At 41.0% G+C, this 23,654-nt stretch overlaps 1 protein-coding gene and 1 long non-coding RNA gene across 7 annotated transcripts; one reads left to right on the top strand and one right to left on the bottom strand.

Moving 5' to 3' along the window:
- The first annotated feature begins 5,711 nt into the window (after positions 1-5,711).
- LOC125500239 lies at positions 5,712-6,423 on the top strand. The gene is made up of 2 exons (XR_007277482.1): positions 5,712-5,921; positions 5,998-6,423. It is a non-coding gene; the product is annotated as an uncharacterized LOC125500239 (long non-coding RNA).
- Positions 6,160-23,631, bottom strand: LOC105689864 (CDK5 regulatory subunit-associated protein 2). 6 transcript variants are annotated; one of them, XM_012407212.3, is made up of 15 exons: positions 23,492-23,631; positions 17,198-17,253; positions 14,369-14,607; positions 14,115-14,286; positions 13,891-14,030; positions 12,684-13,094; positions 12,368-12,598; positions 11,942-12,289; positions 10,217-10,324; positions 8,849-10,123; positions 8,341-8,628; positions 7,833-8,261; positions 7,541-7,772; positions 7,360-7,374; positions 6,160-6,882 (listed from the first exon to the last, which is right to left on the bottom strand). In XM_012407212.3, the coding sequence occupies exons 1-15, from the start codon at positions 23,542-23,544 to the stop codon at positions 6,680-6,682; spliced, it is 4,200 nt and encodes a 1,399-aa protein (XP_012262635.2). In that variant the 5' UTR covers positions 23,545-23,631; the 3' UTR covers positions 6,160-6,679. The 6 variants fall into 6 exon arrangements, with proteins under 6 accessions (XP_012262635.2, XP_012262633.2, XP_012262634.2 ...); XM_012407210.3 differs by lacking the exon at positions 23,492-23,631 and adding an exon at positions 20,832-22,242; XM_012407215.3 differs by lacking the exon at positions 23,492-23,631 and adding an exon at positions 20,832-22,244 and having other exon boundaries at positions 6,749-6,882; positions 7,344-7,374.
- Between the last annotated feature and the right edge of the window lie 23 nt (positions 23,632-23,654).

Below are 23,654 nucleotides of genomic sequence, written 5' to 3'. Positions count from 1 at the left end.
TGTATTTCGTAGCCTCTAGTCGGTCGTTTAGTGTGTGGAATTCTCGCGCACGAATGACACACCCACGCATTCGCTTCACACGCGAGAGTCCGCCGCGAATAAAACATGCACCATGATTTTTCAGGGCTAGCTGTAAGTATAATTATCCGACATATACATACATACGTACGCGATGGTTATACCGCACGGCCAGGGTGGGCTATGGAATTTTTTTTTTTTGTCTTTCCCTTCTTCCACGATAGGCGAGGGTCCCGCGTCGAGCGGAACCTCGATTCGGCGTATTCATCGCGCCCGCGACACGAGATTATTATTTGACGCGTCGTCGAAAAACTTCATCTTCTTCGGCTCTCCATTCAGCCGTTCGAAGCGCGCCCGTTATATTCGCCTTTCTCCTCCTCCCGAATTCCTCGAGTTAGCGCTACTTTTTTTTTTTTTCTTCTCTCGCTTTTCGTTCACCCTCAGCCTTTTCATTCTCCCGTTCCAGTCTAGGGTCCCTCGGGTCAAGATACGCTCGAGGATACAAGCGTCGCGTGGTCGTTACTCTGCCTGCCTAAGGATCGATGCAAGTAATTAATTAGATTTTTTGAAAAACGATCGACTTCTGCATGCCGAAAAATTAACCCCCCCCCCCCCCCGGGTCATCGTTACTCTGGCGACGAACAATTCACGTATACGCGGTTGAGTCACCGGGAATATATATATGGAGGAAGCGAAGTTTCGATTTCTCGGAATCCAACAGATTACTCGGTATACTCAAAATTTGATACTCGCCGAGGATGAACAGGTTCGTTTTAATGCCGAACTACGCAGACGGCTTGACTCGTGATTTATAAAAAAAAATCATTGATGCTATCTACTTGAATATAAACCTCTCGTAGATTACGCGTTACGTTATCCAGAATTTTTTCTCGTCTTCTCAAGATGATCGAAATTGTTTCAACCGAACGGATAACACGCTACAAGCATAGATATATTGATCTATGCCACAAGCTTGTAAATGGAATAATGAATAGAATCAGAGAGGAAAAAAAAAGATAAAAAATAGCTCCTGCTGTATAAGTGGCTAATAGACTGTCGTCTGTTCGTCTCGTATAATAATCCTTACATATGTTGATAATTACATCTTGAATATAAACAGACATAACCATTCGATTCGATATTTAAAAGCAGGCGGTGCTAAATCTCGAATAAATAAACCGGATTTTTTTTCTCATCGCTTCCGCGTCGCTGTATTCAAACGATTAATTAACGACCTTATCATCCGTACGTCGATTCCTGGTAGCGGATTGAGACGTAAAGTCCGCGATTTTCGAGTGAGACACTCTCAACGGATGGGCTCGGTAATTTATTCAAATATGATCGCGGTTCAGGGTACTGAGACTCGGTAATACAATAAACGGTGTACGTGCGCTATACTAAGAATTCAATGAAAGCAATTTACGGTGTGACTAATGATATTTTCACCGCACGGATGTAAGGAATATAACATTAGTTAGCGTACATTAATTTCATCGAACGAATGCGCTTTTTTTTCCCTCCCCCCGCCCGATAAGCGGCAACGATCGTATACACGTTACAGTGCGTGTAGTTTCGCGTTTCGTGACCGATGATCATTTTTACGTACTGATTCGAGAAGGCGGTTAATTTACGACTATAGTATACGAGCCCTCGGTGAACCGACGCTCCTACAGGTTGCTGTCACGTCGTCACGAAATACTCGAGATTCAATTACTCCGTAATCAAGCGATCGCCAATTAGCCAGATCGAATTCTACCAGGTGATATTTTTATCGTCATTTATCGATGACGCGTAAAAGAAAACGATCGAATACGTTCGACGCGAAGGGAAAAATTAATATCGGGCTACGCGATGCGGGGAAAGGTAATTTTTTTACAATTTTTCCAACGACTGATATCAATTTCATTTCATGATATATATATATATATATATATACGTCACCGCGATTGATAGATGGCTCTGCCACCCGCACCTATACGTTGGAATAATTTAGAATCTAATTATATTAGAAAAAATCAGACCGGGAACGAATTATTCTGCAGGGAAATCAAGGGTTCGTTTTTTTTTTTCCACCTCCATAGGTCCCAGCGCCATCTTGTTGGATATCGGTGATTAATCACAAGACATCGCTACTGATGTAATGAAATTTTCAAAGACGTTTCAATTCCGAGTCCCTAAGTACCGCCCACGCTCTTTTAAAAATTCTACTCTTACAAATTTAATGTTTCCACGTCACACGTTTCTCCCGTCTAATAATAGAAGTCTGTATTCCTCGCTCGTTTATTTATTCGCATATAAAGAATACGAGCACCGCGGATTCAGAGAAAAAATAACGCCCAAACTTCCCTCTCCCCCCCCCCTACGATGATCTCGCCCTCCGTTTCGGAAAGAAGAAAGTAAAATGCGAATACTTTTTAGCGAACAATTATATATTTCACCTAGTTCAGAGTCATCGGCGGGGTCGGCTAATTAATTACATACTTGTATTAGTCATCGCATAGAGCGAGGAGCGGCCTTACCCTACACCCCCCTCGCCCTCGTTTTGACCAACTATCCACCGCGTGTTATAATCTCGCAAATAACCCATTTTTCGACGAAGCTTGCAGAAACCAATTACTACACAGGTGAGGTAAATTAGTGTACGCATATATACACGCGGTGTACGTTAGGAGGGCGTATAGACACAGGTATAACGTTCGTACGTACGGTATACGTATATTTCATAACGACCCCCCGGATGCATATCAATTTCAACACCAACACCGCGGGGAGCGACAATTTTATACATCTAACCTTCAACGACGATCACTTGATGCGAGGTAATTAATTACACGGCTATAATACAACCTCGATTCAGAGCGAGCTAAATTAAACATTTCTTCTTTCTTATTTTTCGTTGTTGTTATTCCGTCGTCTGACTCTTGGGTCTTGGATTATTTATTTAAAAAATCCAAATAAAAAATAACAAAAAAACAAATAAAACCGTGGAGATTATCAAAGAGACACTCGTCCGCGCAGGAAACATATTTCTATCGATGGCATCGCGTCTAGCGTACGTGATAAATATAATAATATGGTATATATAATTTATTCGGTAATGGGTAATGAGAAAATTTTGTCGGGGCGTTGAAAATTTCGATGGCTCAATACCGTATGATTATTTTATGAAAATATAAAATGATCGTTCCCGCACGAGCATCTGCATTCAGTTGATGATAATTTCATTGATCCGAAGTGCGCTTCTCTCCCCTCATGTCCGTATTACATACGTGTACGCGTATAGGTATACATTGTTTAATGTTTGGTATAGTTATAAACGAACTACAGATTCAACCATATGATGTTAACCTACAAACACACATATTCGTCCTAATAATAAACCTTCGATTTATATTTTTCAGACGTTACTCGACGTTGAATAAACCGCCAGAGACAATGCGATGCATTCCGCAAATTATCCTTTTTCGTTCCCTCTCTTTTTCATCGAGTGATTGATTTCGTTTTTTTTTTGTTTTGTTTTTTTTTTTTTTTTTTTTTTTTTTTTATAAATCTTTCAACGCGGGTCACGATCACGTTCGGGAAGACGTATCATTTTTTTGGTGAAATTTTGGAAGGATACAATGAGGAGGGAATAAAAAAATTCCAACGAAATTTATATGTATCACATAGCCAGGACTTATTTTTTATGTGAACGTATATATACATATAATAAAGTGACCTATATTTTTTCGAAATTGACCGTGAAGACTTAATCCCAGCTGCACTATGGCCGTGTGTATATTTATAAATAGAACGACGAGGAGCGTAATAAAAAGAATAAAATAAAGAAATAGCATTCCGATAAACGGTGTATTGGCCATTGTCCAGATTGATGAGAATCTCCTCTTATTTCTCTCTTGAATTAGTTTTTTTTATCCCCCCCCCTCCCCCCCTCCCTCGCCGCTCGGTCTGTCGGATAATTTATATCAACGAGATTTGAAATCTTCCTATGACGTTACGCAATGCTAATACGCGTGATAAAATAAATCCTCCTCGTCTATCCGTAAAAACGAACTATTATCGTCTATATGCATTATGTGTACAACGTTTAAAAATTGATTCGCTAAATTTTAAGTGTATACATTATCGATAAGTTGAAAGTGCTACTGAAAATCATCGAGATAATAACGATGGAAGGGAAATAGAGAAAAAAAAAAAAAGAGAAAATTTCAAAAGTGAATTAGGAGAACAGATTGGAATGATAATCTGATCCGGTATTACCCGGGTAAATTCAATCATATTTTAACCTCAGATATATACCTATGCTGCTGCTGTAGGATTGGAATTATAAGGAAAACTTTGTTCGCCTTTGTTTTCGGTCGTTTATCCAGAATTTTGAGATTTATATGTACGCGTATATATCTATGGTATAAGTATAATACCCGTGTACATTATTATGGAAATTCGGCGGTAGAACTCGAAAGGGCTTCGTGGCGAGTTCCCGATGATCGTTAAGGGACGCAGATTATTCCGAAAGCGAAGTAAATAAATATAAGTAAATATATATACGCGTGGTATATATACTAGATAGGTACGTAAAATATTCGCAGAATTTATTATACAGCCCTCAAGAATCTCGTTGTGACCGACCATCTTTACTCACCGTATAGATATTGCGGACGTAAAATAAAACTGTTGAATTATTCCGAACATATTATGAAGGAATATTTATATCAATAACCTCTTATCCGAATAAATAATAAATACCATCGCCAAATCCCACCCGGTTCAGAGAATTTAAAGCAGATCATTCGGAGTTTCATAGCGCTTATTTTACACCGCGGTTTATTTCGATGTCTGTGGATAATTCGCGGTATATCGGAATATGGGATACGACGAACAAGATCGTAGAGGATATCCGATGGAGTATGGAAAGGCCTGCGAAGAATCAATCACCGGAATCGTGAGAATGTTGAAGAGCCTTAGAAAAATTGGTGAAACGCGCGAAACGCGGAGGTTTCATCCTGTCTCAAAATATTTTTACCCGTAAATTAATTTGGCCCACCGATACAAAAGCATAGATAAATTGAACATATGTCTATGAGAGAAGTAATCAAATTGCCACCACTCTTTTGTCTAGGAAAACTCCAATTATCGGGTTTGATCGAAAACTGATGATATAATTCGATTATATCTAGTGGTAAATGAAATTGGTTTTTAGATTCGAAACGGCATTTGCATAAGCAATCGTTGATTTCTCTGGTATTTTTACCTAGCAGGGATACGAATCTGTCGAGTGAATTGAACTTCCCCTTGAAATCGATTAATTGTAAGATATTAAAGAATTCTTCTTTCGTTGAAAAAAAATCTTCAAATTACCCAAAACCAAAGAAACGGGTGGATATTCGATCGTTCCAATAGGTGGATCAGATTAGTTTTGTAAATTCAGATTCCCAAACTCAAAATATTTCAGAGACCGTAAATCAAACGTCCGACTCAATAATCAAATTTATTTTCGAAAGTGAGCTCGATAATGCCGGTGCTGCCCCCGAAATTTGAAGGGAGAAGAGCCGAGTATTGATCGAGACCACTGATCGATACAAGGCGCCTGATGTCGAGCAATCTTTGGAGGTAAATCGGAAATATAATTTGAGTCGCCCTTGCATGAGGCGCCACCAAGGGATGAAGCCTCGAACGTGAGAGATGCAGGTAATTGATTCAACAGCTGGCCTTTGTGACGGTCAACAAGGACCGGAAAGAATCGTTTAGAGCAAAATCTGTCAAAAGTTTGTTATCAAAAAGTTGTATATTTTCTTGAGAAATTAGTAACCCTATCGATACGGCGGACACTACGGAGGCTTTGTTTTTATTGTTACGTGAAATGTAGAAGTTTTCAAGAAAAAATAGAAGAATAGCAGCACGAAGTAAGATATAGCGATATAGCAGAAACTGATTCTTGCTATTGTTTATTTAATAATTAATTTTTCATGACTTCAAAAGCATCGTGTCAGACGCGTGAAATATCCGGACTAACGACCCTGCAGTCGATTAGGTTGAAAAAAAAAGTTGGTGTGTAGGAAAAATTGGCCCACATGGACCGAGTGCTCGGTTAACCATACAATAACACAGTACAATACAACGTGGATAAAATATACGTCGGAATTCAATCAGTGGCTTTTATTTACAGATGCTACGAATCTATAATAGTAAAAATATCGAGTTGTGGTTATATACAGTGAAATATATAAATGTTTATTGGCCACAAGGTGAACGACAGACAGTGGCGAGCAATCACACAATTTTATCATATAATTACAAAAGACTACTAAATACAAATCGATACAAAAAAAAAGAATATCTATTTACAAGTCTCAATATACACCAGACTCATACACAAAATCAGGAATTTATACATGGAAAAAAGAGCACACTGCCTAATACTGGGACATAACAAAATATTTTGCTATTCTCGGCACGATATGACTTTTCAACTATCGAATAGTTAGCGTTCATCTTCCTTTGATGAACCGTGTTAATCGCGCACGTTATTTAACGAATAGGATAATTAATAATTATTATAATTATCGATAAATCATGGCAACGTAAATACATGCGTTTACGTTTTATCCTCTCGATACTAAATTTTTCAGTAATCGTTAATATTTTTTATATTATAGGTTATTCAGGGCTCTTCGTACGTTCTAGTTTTCTTTAAGATAGTTTTGGTTATCATAAGCTGTTTGGTGATTGCTTTTTCAACATTCTTTTTATTCTTATTCGATGCGGATAGATGTTGAAACGTATCTTCGAGAGCTCTTCTAGTCTTCATCAGTCTCCGTTTCAACGCCTCGTTTTCTTGCTTCAATACTTCCATCTCGTTTAGACCTATAAACGGCAAAAGGAATCATTAATTTTCTCTCCGATGACAGTAAATGATATGTTAAAACATTCAATTGTTATTTTTTATCATACATCGCTGATCAAGCTGGTGGAAGCGATATAGATTTCTGTTTATGAGATAGAATATACTTGGAAATCACATTGCGATGAAGACAAATTATTTTTGGTAGCCAAAGTGAAGATGATCGATGGGTTTTGAATCATGCAGATGATGTGTACAAAGTCACAATTGTCAGAAGTAACACCATCTCACAATAGTAAATATTAGAAACTGATAAACGGGGGATCTGCGATTGAGAGACAAGCTATACTTATTCAACGTCTCAATATTTCGAACCAACCAATAATTTGGAAGTTGATTTCATAGACGTAATCGAATAAATATAGTTGTCAATCTAGAGCAAAGTACCGAGAATGAGTGCCAAAAGCTTAACGTTGAACTTAACTGTTCAGAATACATACTATAGCTATGCCCACCTATAAAAATGAAAACGAAACTAATTAAAATAACAATTATAAAATGAAATAAGAAGTAATATCGTACTATAGAACCGTAAGATTGAAGATCACGTGTTTAATTATTCGCCAAAAACCAAGACACGATCGTTGCAGATGAATAATTGAGAGAAATAAATTTCATCACCTTCTGTAGGCAGCGGGCTTTCGCTGTCCATGTCTCTGAGCTCTCTGCTTGTATTGCAATTTTCGTCCTCGCTGAGAAGATTAGTCATAGATTCGGTAATTTTCAACGTATCTTTCAACGGACGAGTTGTAGTCAGCGCTGCGTCACTTTCGATACCCAGGTCGGGTGAACAGCTGGATTTACAGCGACCGGTGGCCGTTGGATAATTTATCGGTAACCAGTACTGGGAGCCCTAAAATCAGATGGCATGTGAATTAATTGAGAGTTTTTCAAAGGACTGAAGGCAACTTACGTTGTAACAATGATATTCTTGCAGTATATCGTCACAACCCTGTTTGATCGTTGTATCGGTTGGGATGGACGATACACCGCTGGAACTCGGTGCGGAATCGCTAGCTTCGCAGACGGCGACGTGTCTCCTTAATTCCTTATTGACGATTTCCAACTCCTGCATCCTCAGTCTATGCGAATCGTTCATCTGATTCAGATCTCTGATTTCTTTGGTAAATTTATCGTTCAGAGATCGCAGTTCGATGTCGTACCGGCTATCGATTTTCCTAACATCTTGTTCCAGCTTTAGTTTCTCGTTAGTCAATTTAGTGTTTTCCACGAGCACCTGAGAGTGCGAAAGTGTCAACTGGTCCATCTCTTTCGTAATAACGGCCAAGTTCTTTCTGGCCGCATCCATTTCCTCTTCCATTTTTTTGATCTTCGATCGCAGCTGAAAATAACACAAACTCATCGAACGAATCTATTTTGACCCGAGAAAACTATTGCTGTAGCTAGAAATGATTAATTACCGTGTCATTTTCTCTATTGAGGGCGGTCAACATGTCGGCGGCTTGTCTCTCCGCGTTTTCTTTCGCCTGCAAAAGTTCTACCTTTTGCTTCGTTAACTCGATCGCCATACTTTCAACCTCCGTGATTTTTTTCTCCAATTGAGCCTTCCGGACGCTGTTCTGTTTGCTTTCTTTTTTCAGGGCATGACACTCGTGCATCTTTTTGTCAAGGGACGTTTGCAGGCGTTCACAGAACCTTTGCGACCGTTCCAATTTTGCGATCAAAGGCGCTAGTTTTTCATCGAATCTCTGCAAGAAATGCATCGAAATAACATGTTTAATAATCAAGCAGGAAGTTGGAATTAGAGAAGTCAGGCTTATTGAGAAACTAAGTTAAAAATAGGGAAGAGTGAAAGACCGGAACAAGAACTAGGTCAGAGTGGAACCCACGAGTTGCATCATGCCGAGCAAATAAAATTGAATGTGAAACATTCGTGATAAAAAGCTATAGAGAGAACATCTTACTCACATCGTCAAACAAAGTTTTTCTGGAGAGTTCGTTCCGGAGAGAATTCAGTTCGGAATATAGAAGGTTATTAGTTTCTTTCAATTCTTGGATATGGTTCGTGGCGTCCAAGTCGTTCAAATCGCTTTGGTAAGTTTTATGATATGGGACGTAATCCATGGAATCCTCAGAGTCGCTGAACGTTTTTGTATACTTCGAGAACCTCTGTTTAAGAGTAGATTTATGCTGAAGTTCTTGGAGTCCGATTCTGGCGAGCGAAACCGTCCTATCGGGTTCAGAGAATGCCTCTGAATCTGACTGGGTAGAATTTTGGTTCTTATTCCCGTCCAAAAGGTGTTCGGAATAACTTTTCTTCACTACACCATCGTTCGGCCGTGATTCGCCCAAACGACGAAGGCAAGGGGGATCTCCGATGCCGTTTTCGCCGGGAATTTCTTCGAGAGCGTGGATAAAATCGTCTGGCAAAATTTTAGAATCCAAAAATACGTCGAGAACTATTTTCTTGTGCTCCTTGCTTATGGCGTCCGCGTGATTGGCTTTGATCAACATATTTTTCATGAATCTAACCAATTCTTTCAAATGCGTTCGCAACAGTTCGCAATATTTTCTAGCTTTTTCGGTTTCTGACCCTGAGCTCTCTATTTCGGTGCCTATATCTGGTTTGGATATCAATTTTAGCCATTTTAGGTAATCGATTTCCTTCTCCAGTTCGTTTCTTTGATCGAAAAGTTTCTGGATGTTATTTTTAAGCGTTTTAACGTCTATAGTTTCGTTGTCGCCGATGTAGTTCAACTGCACAACTTCGTTGGAAATTTTCACCTGAATTCCGATGTCCAAAAGTTCTTTTATCAAGGCGGTGACTTGAGATTCAGAATTTTCCAACGACGATTCGGACTTGTTTCTGCTTTTCTCGTGGCCGTGCGTCGCGGTCATGTGATTATGCAACTTTGCAATCTCTTTGTTTTTGCTCCAAAGTTCGGTATTGACAAGTTTCTGTAAATTCTGAGTCCTGATTTGTAACTCCTTAGTCAATTGTTCAATTTTTAGATCTCTTTCATTGATCGCTGCGTTCTTCGAGAGGAGCTCTTCTCTGAGATTATTTTCGTCTTTCGACTCGCTTGGCCTGCTTTCTTCTATTTTAATACTAGCTTGATTGTAGGCTTCCTTCAATCTCTGCAGTTCGATAGACTTCTCTGACAATTCCGTACGTATCGTGCTTCTCTCCGACTCTAAATACTCGATTCTCTGCTCCCTGTTCTTCAATTTCTCCTGTACCTCCTGAAAAATTCATGAAAGTTTCATTGTCGAACACAAAAATTGGCCGGCGATTTTTACCAACGCCGCTGCATTCATTATCCCGATTAATTTTACCTCCGATTCAGCTTGAATCTGCATCTCCAGTTTGTTTTTCTCAGCCTTAATGATCTCGATTTGTACACGGAGGTCGTTAATCTTGCTCTCCATTTCCTCGAAGCGTTGCTGCACACAAAACAAAGAACATATTTCCTATGAATAAAACTCAAAGTTCTATCGACTGCAGGAAGAACTTTTATTCACAAAATTTATTTACAAAATTTAATAAACATTACAGTCATGCATTAAAAGTTGTAAAGCAAATTAATCGATTCTGTGAGATCTGTTATCGCCGTTAGAGCTAAATCTTTAAAGTCTATTTTTTGGTTTTCTTTGGCCATCGTCTCGGTGATACAAGCGTGACAATAACCGGGTCCTGAAATATTTTTTTTATTCAAAAATTAAGTTTCACTGAGTTGCCATATGGAACAGGATGCACGTGGCGCTCTTCACTTTACTCTTTTACCCCTCCGAAATCCGACACAGTGACAAACCTATTTCCGTACCAACAAATCAGAGTAAATAAACATCGACGGAAAGTGCTATTTCAGCTTAGGAAGACAACGAACTCTGCCTTCCATTTGTATAATGATTATAGTAAGAGACGAAACGAAGAGAATAAAATTCGTTGAAAGTAAAAAGGAAAGGACGAATTAAAAAAAATAAATAAATAAAATAATGCCGATATTGCCGCGCGAATATGCTACACAATTTTTCTTTTCTTTCTCACCTACCTCCATTCGAACCGAAGCGCACAGACAGGAAAACATGTTTGTTTATCAGATGATTTTTTGAAGCTTCGGACGTGAAAAAATTTCTGATACTACTTTGTCTATATTGGCGTGAGCAAATACATACAAAGTTGAATAAAACAATCAAGATATCTCACTTGAGACTCGAATTGAACTCGATTTGATCCATTATTACAAGTTTGCCAAATACTTCATTACATATTAATACAAAGTGAACACGTAGAAATAATGTAGCAACATTTTAAGACTTGTAATAATTATTATTTATGATTTTCACATTCTAACTAAAAAAAAAGCCGCTAATATCTTTGAGCTTAATTCAACGAGTACTGCTTACGAGGAGCTGACTGACTAAAGTGAGTTTTAAAAGCGAGCAGCATGGACTGCAGGGAACGAGCAGTTGGATTCTATAATTAGACAGTCGAAGTCTCTCTAAGGTCTGCTACAACTATCTCTGGATTCCGACAGTCAAAGTTTTGCTGAATTAACACAACATGAGCTAACTTGGCATATTTGGACTCCATAAGCAAATCATTGTATACTAGTTACATTTCTGACAAGAAACCCTCGACTGAATTACTTTGGTAACACTTAGGTATCCCGCCGGCTACGGGTAGAAACCTTTTTCACCCTAGTTAAATTGCTAAAAATAGCTCTCGGAAATACAATCAGTGTACGTTACGTTTCGAATTCAGCGTAAAACAGATCCTAACAAGTGGATGGTGCATACACACAAACAAGAAAAAGAAATTTAGAAATTCGTAAGATTCTTCAAGACATTTTAATTAAATGAAGCAAAAATGAGGACAGAAAGCATGCGGATTTACAGTCACAGAAGCAGTAGTACATAGCAGAAGAGAAGTAGGAGAAGAAATGAGAATCATTAAGTCTGAAATAAATAAAGAAAAAAGAACTGTACCAACTATGGAACCAAACTCGATGTGCGAAATATTATTCGCAAAATATAATATGATGAAATGTATTTAAAGACCTGATTGGATTGGTCCCGCTCTGGATTGTCTGTCATCTCGTTACTCAGATCCCGCCTGACCGGTGGACCCCTACGATTGGATTTGTTGCTGTCCTGGCTTCTGGGTCTGCTCAGTTCAACCTCTAGTTCCATAATCTTGCGATCCTTTTCCAATAGTTTATCTTCGAGCTTCTCTTGTTTGCTTAGGAATCCTTGTATCATTTTCATAGCTTTTTCATTTTCCGCAGTCAACTTCTCCACTCTTTGCTCTGCAACCTCTGCGGATTTTTGAGCATTACAAAGTTTCAGCGTCAGCTGCTTCTTCCCCTCTTCTTGGCGTTTACACTCGATATCCTTTTCCTCCAATTCCTGAAAATGTGAGAAATGAGACCATCGTTTTCTATCCTTAAAATTTTTCTATCCAATCGTGTCTGTGCAATCGCTTACCTTCGCCAACTCTTTGATATCCCGCGAACTAGTCGCAGCCAGCTTCGAGTTGAGTCCCGACGATCTTTCCCTGTTTGGTTCCCAATCGACAGGATTATTGTTCTTTCTAGGACTACGCATGCAGCCGGATCGTTGCCCCATTGTTCGTGAACGTGAATCGTCAAAGAAGATCGGAGTCGTCGGGCTACTCGGTGGAGAGCAGCTTTTGATTTTCAGGGAATTGCATTCGAACTGTGAAGCAAATTACAAACAATGAATACCCCTGATCCAGCATAGCGAAAGTGATCACGTTTCATTTTTCATCAATTAATGGTACCTGTGACAGCAGAGTTTTATGTTTGTTGTTAATTTCTATCAGAGCGTCGTCCCGAGCTTTGACAGACGCCCTCAAAGAATCAACTTGTTTTTTCCTTTTTTCGCAGTCGTTGTGAAGTTCCTCGTAAGCACGGAGACGTTCGTCGAGCAGCAGGGTCTTCTCTTTAACAATTCTATCTTTTTCGAGCAGTTCACTTTTATGCTGTTGAGAGATAGTCTCCCACTTGAAGACTTGTTCCTCCAATTGCCTAACTTTTTCCCTCAGCTGATCGATGTCTCTATTTCGTTCGTCGACCAATCCTTCCCTGAGCTGTACCTCCGACTCGAGGCGTTCCTTCAACTGGTCTCTTTCACCTTCCAATTCCAAGGCCCAGGTACGTTCCTCTTCAAGACTACTAGTTATCTGTTTTACCTTCGATAAACGAAACGGAAAATTGTAAGTACCTGAACAACGATGCAGAATCGAGTGTCTCAGAAGTAAACAAGAATAGCAAAACTATGAAAGTTTTATCGATGTAGAGTAACGTTTGAATTTGTATTTGTGATTTCCATCCACTCACATCGTGCTACAATACATTCTGAGATATCAGGGCTGAAAAATATATTTTACAGTTTGTACAGAAATCTAGTCGAGCACATGTTTCTCTCGGGAAATCCATATCTGAACTGAGACCACTCGATTGGCGTCTTAAGGAATATAAACCAACCACGTCCACCCCACTTTATCATCTTTGACCTCTGTTATCGTTTGTAAACACATTGTTGAGGCGAACTATAGAATTCGTGACAACATGAGACAATCCAACGCACCGTAAGATAAAGTGGAAATGACATTATAATATATACACAATATAAATGCAAACATTTAGACCCAACGGTAACCTGGAGCCACCGTACTCCTTAACTATGATACAGCCGACATATCCTGAATCTTTTTTACCAAGTTCAACGATTAATTGATGCAGTTCCAAGTCAACCGCACTGTATTTCATCGACACTCTATCAGGCAATGTTTTGTCAGAATAACAAGAAGCTAACTGACTGAGCGGAAACTGATCTGATAAGCGAGTAAGACTTCCTGCAAGGAACAAACCGAAGAGGAAACGCGTCCAGATTAAAAATCTATGCATAGTCTACGCGCGAACCACACGGCGGTGATCTTATTGCATTGCGTTAAAGTAATAATTGATTCAGCTGGGCCGAGTTACCTCCACTTCCAGGGCCGCAACAAGTTTTTCCATCTGATTTAATTTTTCTTTATTTTCCAACGATTCCTCCGGCGTAACCCCGAATGCTTCTTTGTAGTACATCGAGGGGTCACCCAGTTTCTCCTTGTACTCTTCCAACTCTGTGAATCGAAAGAGAAGATGAGTTGTTGAAAAGTCGAAGAAAATTTCGTGTCTGATTGCACGAAAAATATATACCGCAGTACCTCTTTCGAGATCAGCGATTCTTTCCCTCTCCACGTCCAACGACTGCTGGTACTGCGTTTGATTGCGAGTGGACGCTTCTTTCTGTTCCTCAATTAGTTCAAAAGCTTTGGCCGCTTGACTGAGAAGATCCTGCTTCTCGATCAGTTCTTTCCTCAAGGACTCGACCTCGACCTGAAAGAATAAAAGATTGACGACACGATGCGACGACGGATAGACGTGGAAGGATGCAGCTAATTCGCAAGATCAACGGTACCTTGAGTTCAATATTTTTTTTCACCGCATCTTCGTCGGCAGAAGTAATGCCCATTCTCTCCTCCAAAAAGTATATTCGCAGTTTGAGATTGAAGTTTTCCTTCTTGAGCATGCCGAGCTGGTCCTCGTATTCCTTCATGGTTCTGCCTCCCGTTCCTTGTACGATACCCGTGACCCCCCTAACCAGCCCCAATCCTGGCCCGTTCGCGGTCGTCTTACCTGGAGATCTCGCGTTCATGCCTACAAAATAAACACGAGTAACGTCAAAGTTTTTTCCGAGAATATAAAAATTCTTAATACGATCCCCTGATCTCACTGTGCATAGTTTTTTATCAGTTTCGGTTGTCAAATAAACGGGGAACACTGTCAGGCCATATCGTTGTAGCGCGATTAATATCCTAATTGAAAATCTGACCCCAAGTTCAATTGCGATGACAAAAATCCTACGATATAATTAATAAGCTAATCGATTAATGGCGCGTGTCTATTGAGATAAGTGCAGCGCGACGACTGAAATTTATTTAAAAAATATAGCGCTCGTTGCGTTACGGTTATTGAACGTTGATTGCATGATTTGTTTAAAAGATGTTCAGTGACACATGGTAGTTAAAAATTTCAACGCGTCTTCGCTCCCACTCGCGAAAAAGATTGTCGAGATTTTTTTATTCGCGGTTGAACGAACGACGCGACGAATCGTTGTAATAGGTGTACAAAGTGAACAGATGAGATTAAACCAATGAAGAAGACGGCACCGTGGGCGGTCCGTACAATTTGCTGAATTGAATACGCGTCAGTCAATTACATGCAACATTGAGATAAATTTTTTTTTAAAATGGAAAGATTTTTCAAACGCAAGTACACGTCGTAACATAGATACGTCCTTAGAAAGGATTCAAACGCGACGGAATTAAATCGAAAAAGACCGACGAATTTCCAGAAATTACCAAACGTTATTTCAACTCTGATGGGCTTGTCGTCTATATCAAACCGTCCGATCCTGGATCTGGCACATCCCATACCATTCGTAAATGTATTTAAATATTGACTCCACGTTACAAAATTGAAACGCCAGCCCGTCGACGCAGCGGCCAAGAACACCTCAGAGATTCAACTGGCAATAATATAGCTGCGGATCCGAAGGCGATTATTCTAAGATTGCAAAAGATGTCCAATGCATATGGTCCAATGGCAATCTTGCGTAACCGTGACTCGGTTTGCGTTCGTGTGTCAAAATCATCCGTATACGAAGAGAAAAAAGTAACGTGTACAATGAAATTAGAACGGTCGACATTTCGACGAACCGATATGATCGCGATATTTTTTATGCCCTTGATGGTTCGAAAGGACGCGATAATCTCGGCGACGCAGGAAATGAAAACAAAGAGAGAAAAAGAGATTTTGTGAATAAAAAATGATAACTCGAACATCCCAAGGCGAGTTGGCGGAATCGTATAGTCGGAAGTCGTCCCTGGGTACGCATATAGACCGAAGCTAACATCGTGGAGAAAACTGATACTATATGTTTACCTCTGCCAGTAGAACAAGAAGAAGAACAAGAAGAAGAAGAAGAAGGAGAAGAAGATGGCCGGTGGTAACTGGCAGCAACAGCAGTAGCGGCCGACACTGCCAAAACGCAGCAGTGTCCAAGATTTTTCTATTTATACCTATATCTAAACCAGATAAACTCTTCACCGTCGCCGTAATGTACGAGATAAAGGGACGGAAAAAACCGTAGAAAAAAAAAAAAAAAAAAAAAAAAAAAACACACCCCAAAACAGAAATTACTCCGGGTGAAAGAAGGTAATTTTGATTTACAGTTCGCCATATAAACTGCAGCTGCAAGTAACTGTTATGATTGTGCAACGATGAGTAAGATCTCCTAGAAATTTAGCTGCAATCCGAGGAAAAAAAAGCTCATCCAAAACTGGATATTTCTCGAAACTAATTAACCTAGGCTAATTTTGATACCAGGACCGCGGCGCACACCTGCATCTAACAAGATTTCTAGCGAACGCGAAAGGAAACTCACCCCGTTTCCACCGGGTCTTCGTTATTACAAGTAGTAGAGAAGAAAAAAGCAAACTAACCCAAGAACAAAAAAAGGGAAGAGACAAAGCAAAAAAGAAGGAGAGTCGCCTTCTTCTTCCCCGCTTAAAATGTGTCATCTAAAAATAAGATTCGTCTGAGCTCCCTGCGAGCCAATAGACGCGACTGCATCTGCATGTGTATCGTTCACAGATGCACGGGTGCAGCGGTGCGGCAGACGACGGCGACGACGACGACACCACGTGTTAACATAAGCGCGTGTACACTTATCTACAGGTTATACGTATACGCGTGTACCGGTATGTCGTACAACTTGGTCAGATTCGCCTGGAATCTAGAAACGAGATTGAAAGCGAATCGAAAACTGAAAAATGAGAAGAGAGAGAGAGAGAGAGGGAGCAAATGAAAAAAAAAGGGGGCAGGCACGAATGGAACGATCGTCGTCGCCCCGAGATCCGCAGGTCGTACACCGGCTGCTGGGTGCACCGATGATCGGACGCTCCCGCTGCTCCTCGATAAATAACGAGAGTCAATTACTACGAATGCGAACAAGGGTGCGGGATGGCTATTTTATTGTCCGTATATTAGATGTATAGATACGCGATGCGGAGGGTCCAATTACCGGGGCACAATGTAAGTCGATCAATCCGGATGTCAGGCTGCGATAAACGGATAACTTACTCAACGTTCGTCGCGTCGTGCGACGAGAATAAGTACGGAGCAAAACTGTAGGAGACGAAAAAACGGGCATTTTAGAAAATGACAATAATTCGAAAAAACTCACCATTTATACAGGGCAACGTGTTGTCTATCGTTATGTCCTGGAGGGTCAGGTTCGTGCTGCAAAAATAAAGCAAAAAAAAACAAAGGTGTGAGAGCGATCGAGAAACTCGAAGCGAAAGGTGAGATCGTATTTTTTTTATTCAAATATACATGTTTATAATAGGAGGAGGACCGGTGAGTCGGCGAGAGGCGCACCATTTAGTTGGAGCCGGGACAGGAAGCTGCCTGAAAATACACCCGACCTCCGCACAAAAAAGGTGGAAAAGTTATTCTCGATGTACTTCGAAGGGTCGTGAAACCTCGTCGGGTTCTGAAGGAGTGGAGAGCGGTAAGAGGTCGGCGGAGATGATCTTCGAAGACGTCGAGTAAAATTTATCAAAGAGATTATTGATCGGGGGCGTACGTCCCGAACGCGTGGTTCGTTGCACGCTCCTCCTCCTCCTCCTCCTCCTCCTCTTCCCTCCTCGAGAAATAAAATATCTAGCAGGAAGGGGAAGTTGCTCGTGATACGTATCTGCCGGGGAGTCGGACGAATCAAAGGGTAAATGAGCCGTGTCCGATAAGCAGCAGAAGCTCGGGGGCCACCGCGTTGCGATATCAACGCGTATCATCTTGTGCAAATTACGTTGCAACTGAACGACGACTGGGATTTCTTTTCGACGCGCCCCAAAAGAGAGTCGAAACACCGTAGAGCTAACGGGGAGTCCCTGCGGAGCGCGTTTATTCTTGGAAATCGAGTTGCGCGGACGAAGGAAGAGGAGGCGGAGAAGCGTTTAAAAAAGGAAGCGAGGCTACGGTTACAATAATTATTCCGAATTTTCCACCCCTGATATAAACAAAGGCACTCGACGCCCGCCCGCGATTCGTTCCCTCCCCCTCCCCTGCCCCCCCGAAAAAACAGGCTGCGCACACGGAATGATAAGCTCCGTGTAAACAAACGAATTCAAAACTCGTTACGCGCGCACGATTATTGATGGCCGATAAACAAACGGTCCATTTTTCTTTTATTTCGAGAAATCGTTTGTCTATTCCGTTGGGGGATATCAGGTTGAATCAACAATTTGAGATGATTTTACCACAGCTGGAGGATATGATTCGAGATAGGATCATCGTGGATTTGATAGGGCGTCGTATAATTTCGTAACACGTCGTTAGAATATCTCGCCGTATTCCCATCTGCGGATCGTTGCGCCAGACAGACGGACGACTTTTATATACGCGCGAGAAAGAAATTATTGCTGGAAAAAAAGCGTATGGTAAAAATCGTCGAGAATTAATTCTCCCGAATTTCGAAAAATTTCGGGAACAAGAGGCGAGGAAGAAAAAAAATTTGAATCTTGGCCAAGTTTCGAAACTTTCCCGAAGCACTGGAAACTTACCAAATGAGAAGTATATAAGAAGAAAAAAAATAGTAAAATAAAATACGCTGAGAACCGGTGGAATGGGTTGAAAACAGAGACGTAGTAAAACGTAGTAATAGGCAACGTGGGTATGTTGGGAAATAAGGAAATGAGTATTATGGAAAATATATTTTCGGATTTTTGAAAATCAAAATAAATAGCGAACGTAATCATCTGTTTCTTACGCAGTTTCCTGCTCTACCTTTTTTAAATTCTTCCAATTATTTTTTCTTCACCAAGTTCGTTTTTCTTCTTCAAATAAATATATCGGAAACAATCGCTCGATTCTTCTTCCCCTCCTCATATTTGCAACGAGCGAATGAAATAAGTATTATGAATCAACTCGTTGAATCGCGAGAATCAGATTAGCGTTTCACTTCAATGTTTATAAACCCTAAGACTCCGACTGACTGACGTCATTCTGACACCCGTTATCTGAGAAAAGTGTTGTTTTTTTTTTTACCATTATGACGGTAAGTTTTTAGGGCAAACGTATCTAAATCGTCGTTAACTCGATTAAATGAGGAGAAACGAAAAAAAACTTAAAAATTAATAAGAATTTTCAGACGAGGCACGAAAATGGAGTGAGCGATTAGATATTTGGAATCGAGAAGAGCGAATGAAAGTAAAAATAAATAATCAGCCGTACGGCAAATTATTTAATTATCGTACAAGCGAGACTTAATTTAAATCCGTTCCCAATCGAGAGTTCCCAGAAACGTCCTCCGGGCTATTTAGGTGATCATCGGCGGGGACGCGGAGACAGCAAGATACACACACGGGGGCGCCGCGACGCCACGCGACGCACGGTAACCACCGCGCCGTCAAAAATAGAATCAAAACTTTGAACAGATGCCGCCGTGGTACGACTCTTCAAAAGATTACAGTGTATACGTGTTAGAAATAAGAAACGGAGGGGTAACAAAATTGAGGAGAAGAAGAAGAGGAAGAAAAAAAAACAAAGTCGAAAAATAACCAACCACTACTACCGGTCATTGACAAGTTCCTCGAGGCGACAACCCGCGCTCTCCCAGACAAAAAATTACCCAAATCTTCCCCGCCGTGTGCGGTATTTCCTGCGACGTAATTTCACACACCACCATTTTTCCCCTCCCAAATTCTCCCGCAATTTTGAGTCAAAAAATCGGAGTAGGAATCGGACGATCGAGCTGCACTGGAGAAAAGTAATTTCAAGGGAAAAATTGCCAGCTCCAGAAGGGCGAGTCGTGCCATTTTCATTTTCTAATTGAGGATCAATGAAAAATGTTCAAAAACTCCGCAAAACTCCGGTGGTCCATTCAGCCGCCCCCCCCCCCCCCCCCCCCCCCCCCTCCTCAGAAGCTCTGCTCTCCTCGGCGAGTATTGATCTTGCCTCTCCTGGCTCTTCTCTTCTCTTCTCTGCTCTCGACCGCTTCGCTTTTGCTTTTGCATCGCTAGTGTGACGTCACATAGTTACGTCATCGTAATAACACTCGTGTACTACACACGTGCAAATTGCACACGGGATAACACGTGTCGAAGGTTGACCATTAAAAAGGACAAGGAAAGGCACGAGAAATTACACTAATGTCCAAGCCTTAAGCCCCCCATTTCTTCGAGATTATTTTCAACGTGTTACAATGTGTCGAATTCCGCGTGAGAATTAGCTACGATGTTTCAATAGCTTTCGTTTTATTTATTTCGTCGTTTCGGATTTGAGAATTAATCATGCCCAGCTATCGCGTTCGAGGGGATGATTCACGGCGCGGCGTGTTCAAATCCTAAGTAAAGAGTCGTCGTCTGCTGCGCGAGATAAGAATGAATCAGAAGGAGTACAAGAGATGAATATATTTTGACACGCCGTATAGACCCCCGCGCGTGAGGGTGAACGAACGAGCAGCTGATATTAACGCCGTTCGCATTTCGTGACATTTGTCGAACGAAGGAGAAAATTTTAAACTAAAGAAAAAAAAACAGACTGAAACGGGCTCTGAAATTGCGGGCGCAGCAGGAGATGCGAGCCGGCCTTAAAAATTAACGAACAGTTAACCGCGTTAAATGCCATTTAAACAATTAACTAGTCTCCTCTACACACCGCGCGAATATTATGCTCAGGTTGTGGGTGACGAACGTACGTACGTACGTACGAACGCATCGTTGCAACGGGATTCAAAATTAATTTTACCGTTTTTTCGCGCCATCCTCCCCCTCCCCCTCCCACGTGACGTGCATTTCGCACTCATTTATATTTCTTACCTCCTGAATGGACTGTGAGAACCACCCCAAACACCGGTTCTGGTTGGCGAACTTTGCGATTGTCCACCGTAGGTTGAATATCCGTTGAAAAATGACATGTTTCGCTCTGTTTTCTTTGTTTGTTTGTTTGTTTGTTTGTTTAATTAATTAAAAGGCGTGATAAAAATTTACGTCGTTGCACCGTTAACTAATACTGCCGAATATTATTCTCATTTATTCTAATATTTAAATACTATTCAATCAATGTTAAAAATATAATTACTCTGAATTTTTGGCTCTCCTATAATATATCCTCCTTTTTGTCTTTGGCACTTGGGTATCAGACTTTATTTATATCTCCTTTATTTATATAATAATAATTATTATTATTATCGTTATTATTACTTTTGCTATTGGTTCTAGTGTGATTATATTGTTTTTCTTTCGAATCTTTCGACAGCAGTTCGTTGACGACGACGACCAGTTTATCTGTTTTATTATTTAATTTTAATTATTTTGTTTGTCTTTTTATTTACCGCTAGATAAAGTAACACATAAGCAGATTCAATTGGCATTCGACAGCTACTTGAGAAAATTTCAGAAAAAAAATGAATATTTTATACACACGTATGTGACACCGTCTTGTTTTAGAATTACGAAACAGGGGGGGTCGGAGTTCACATTCGTCGTTGAATCTCTTATTCTAGATTATCATTTATTTTATTTTATTTATTTTCTTTTCACATCACATTCGTAACCGTTCAGTTTGTAATTTTATGTACATTTGTGCAACGTCAGTGTACGTAACGAGTACAGTTCAATTGATGTATATATCACAATAATTTATATCAATAACCAAGGAAGAACGATATAAAATTCAACACTCGCAAGTCTCAAATTGTTACTGTTTAAATTAATTCCGTTCAATAGCACCCGCGTTTGACGAAACGCGATATTCGTCGAACGGAAAATGAAACGATAAAAACGATTATACCGTGAGACCAATTTACGGAATTGTCATTCGATTACGCGCTTCGTTTTTCTAACGATACTCTTTGAAAATATCAATAATCTCATCTCGACGAACGGCCCTATGTATCCCATCTTGTCTTCTCGCAAATGGTCCGATCTCACCAGTCGAGACGTGTGGATGAAATTATTCTACAAACTAATGGAAGTCGCTAGATATTCACAACAATGAGACGGCAATCTTTGAACTTCGAACTCCGTAATCTCAACTACTACGGCCGGTTTTCCACCTTTGTTTTCCACCCCGGAGTCCAGTGGGCACTTGTTATTCTTTATCGAGAGTACGACGCATGTACGTACCTACGCGTGTACTTCAATGCAGTTAAAACGAAAATCGTCACGCGTCCGAACGGTCCGACTTCTTAACGAGAACTGAAGACCGAAGCTCGCGCGCTTTGACTCGGCGCACGTAGGACGACGTACTCGTCTTTTGGTTGCTGCAGTCGCGTTGCGACGCGACGCCCTCGGTGCTCGGGGGGGGGGGGGGGGGACGACAATCGCACGGGAGGCTGTTAAATGTGGTTAAATCGAGAGCTGAAATGGGGAAAAAAAATTGTCCCCAGCTGGGGTTAAAGCTCTCGTAAAAATTCGCTCCGTTGATTGCGAGTCCGATCGGAAACGGGTTGATTGAAAAAATGCCGATGACCGGGTAATCGAGGACCCGGAGCCGAGCATCGATCGGGAAACGCCGTGCAGAGGGGGGTTTCAACATTTTCTGCGAAATTGCGATACGGAGGCGATATTCGCGACTGGTCTCTCGTTGGGTCGATCGAAGGCGACCTTCGAGCCCTGATTTAGAGCTGCGGCAACGCCGAGGAGAGCGGACGCTTATGCAATTGCGCCAGAGATGAAAGAAGACACACGTGCGTACCACCTGGTAATTTACGCCGATGGTTTTTTTGAGCAGTTTTACAGCGGCGTTGAAACACTTTTGTTGGAACGATTGAACGACACGTTCGCAGGTAGGGCGAATAAAATGTCTGCACGTGTCGCGAGGCGGTATTATTGTGGTCGTTCGCGGGATTACGGATTCCGAAAACCGTCGTTACCATTGTTTCTCAATTCCTTTAATATCCAGGTAAATGAATCCTCGCCCTCCTCAGACTTCGCAGGTATATTGAATTCAAGTTTTCCTGTCAGCTGCGGGTGATATTAGTTTGTCCCCTCCTCGATACTTTGTAACATAATAGTGGAAATCTAACGAGGCCCCTATAATCGCCGCGATTTTTGAAATTTTTCGATACCATAAGGGTGGTGGAACATACCTACTTATCCAACGGGATGTGGGTACTCCAGGCCACACGTGTGTTTCAGAGGATGAAAAGGTGGCGGGGGTAAAGGGGAGGTGAAATCGGATGTTTTTACCAGCTGATTCTACGCCGACCCCTGCGGTATGCAACTTGGATTGACATTCCTTGAAATAAAAAGGAGGACGCTCCGGGAAGAAAAGATGTGGACATGAATGAACAGCAGGGCTTTTGATGCTTACCAATCGGGGTTTGGGATTCACTGTGTGGAAATGAAATGAAGCAACCGGCATTGGCTTCGGGATTTCGCGTCTTCGTCCGACCTTCACTGATTTGTGAGATGCAGACCTGATCACGAGGTATTCGAAAGGGTGTCAAAAATGCCGTTGGATAAAGCTAACTCACGTTTCATAGTAGTTGATCGATGCCTGTGTTTCGTCGGGATATTCGCGTATCATATTGAGGGCTGTTCTTACGGGAATCCTCCCCCGGCTGCAGAGTTTGTTCTATTTAGTGAAACAATCACTACGACAATAACAAATTTCAACAAACTCACCGAGTCAGAAAC

The sequence above is a fragment of the Athalia rosae genome, chromosome 3, assembly GCF_917208135.1.
Source record: "Athalia rosae chromosome 3, iyAthRosa1.1, whole genome shotgun sequence".
In the NCBI taxonomy this organism is placed as follows: domain Eukaryota; kingdom Metazoa; phylum Arthropoda; class Insecta; order Hymenoptera; family Athaliidae; genus Athalia; species Athalia rosae.
Note: the sequence above shows the minus strand (reverse complement) of the source record. Positions and strands in the feature narration are given on the sequence as shown.

Excerpts from the sequence above, each read along its gene's own strand:
- LOC105689864 (XM_012407210.3), bottom strand. The coding sequence starts at position 20,929 with ATGTCATTTTTCAACGGATATTCAACCTACGGTGGACAATCGCAAAGT. Across the intron at positions 14,608-17,197 it reads CACGTTGCCCTGTATAAATG|GCATGAACGCGAGATCTCCA; the intron begins GTGAGTTTTTTC and ends TTTATTTTGTAG. Across the intron at positions 12,599-12,683 it reads ATAAAACTCTGCTGTCACAG|TTCGAATGCAATTCCCTGAA; the intron begins GTACCATTAATT and ends TTTGCTTCACAG.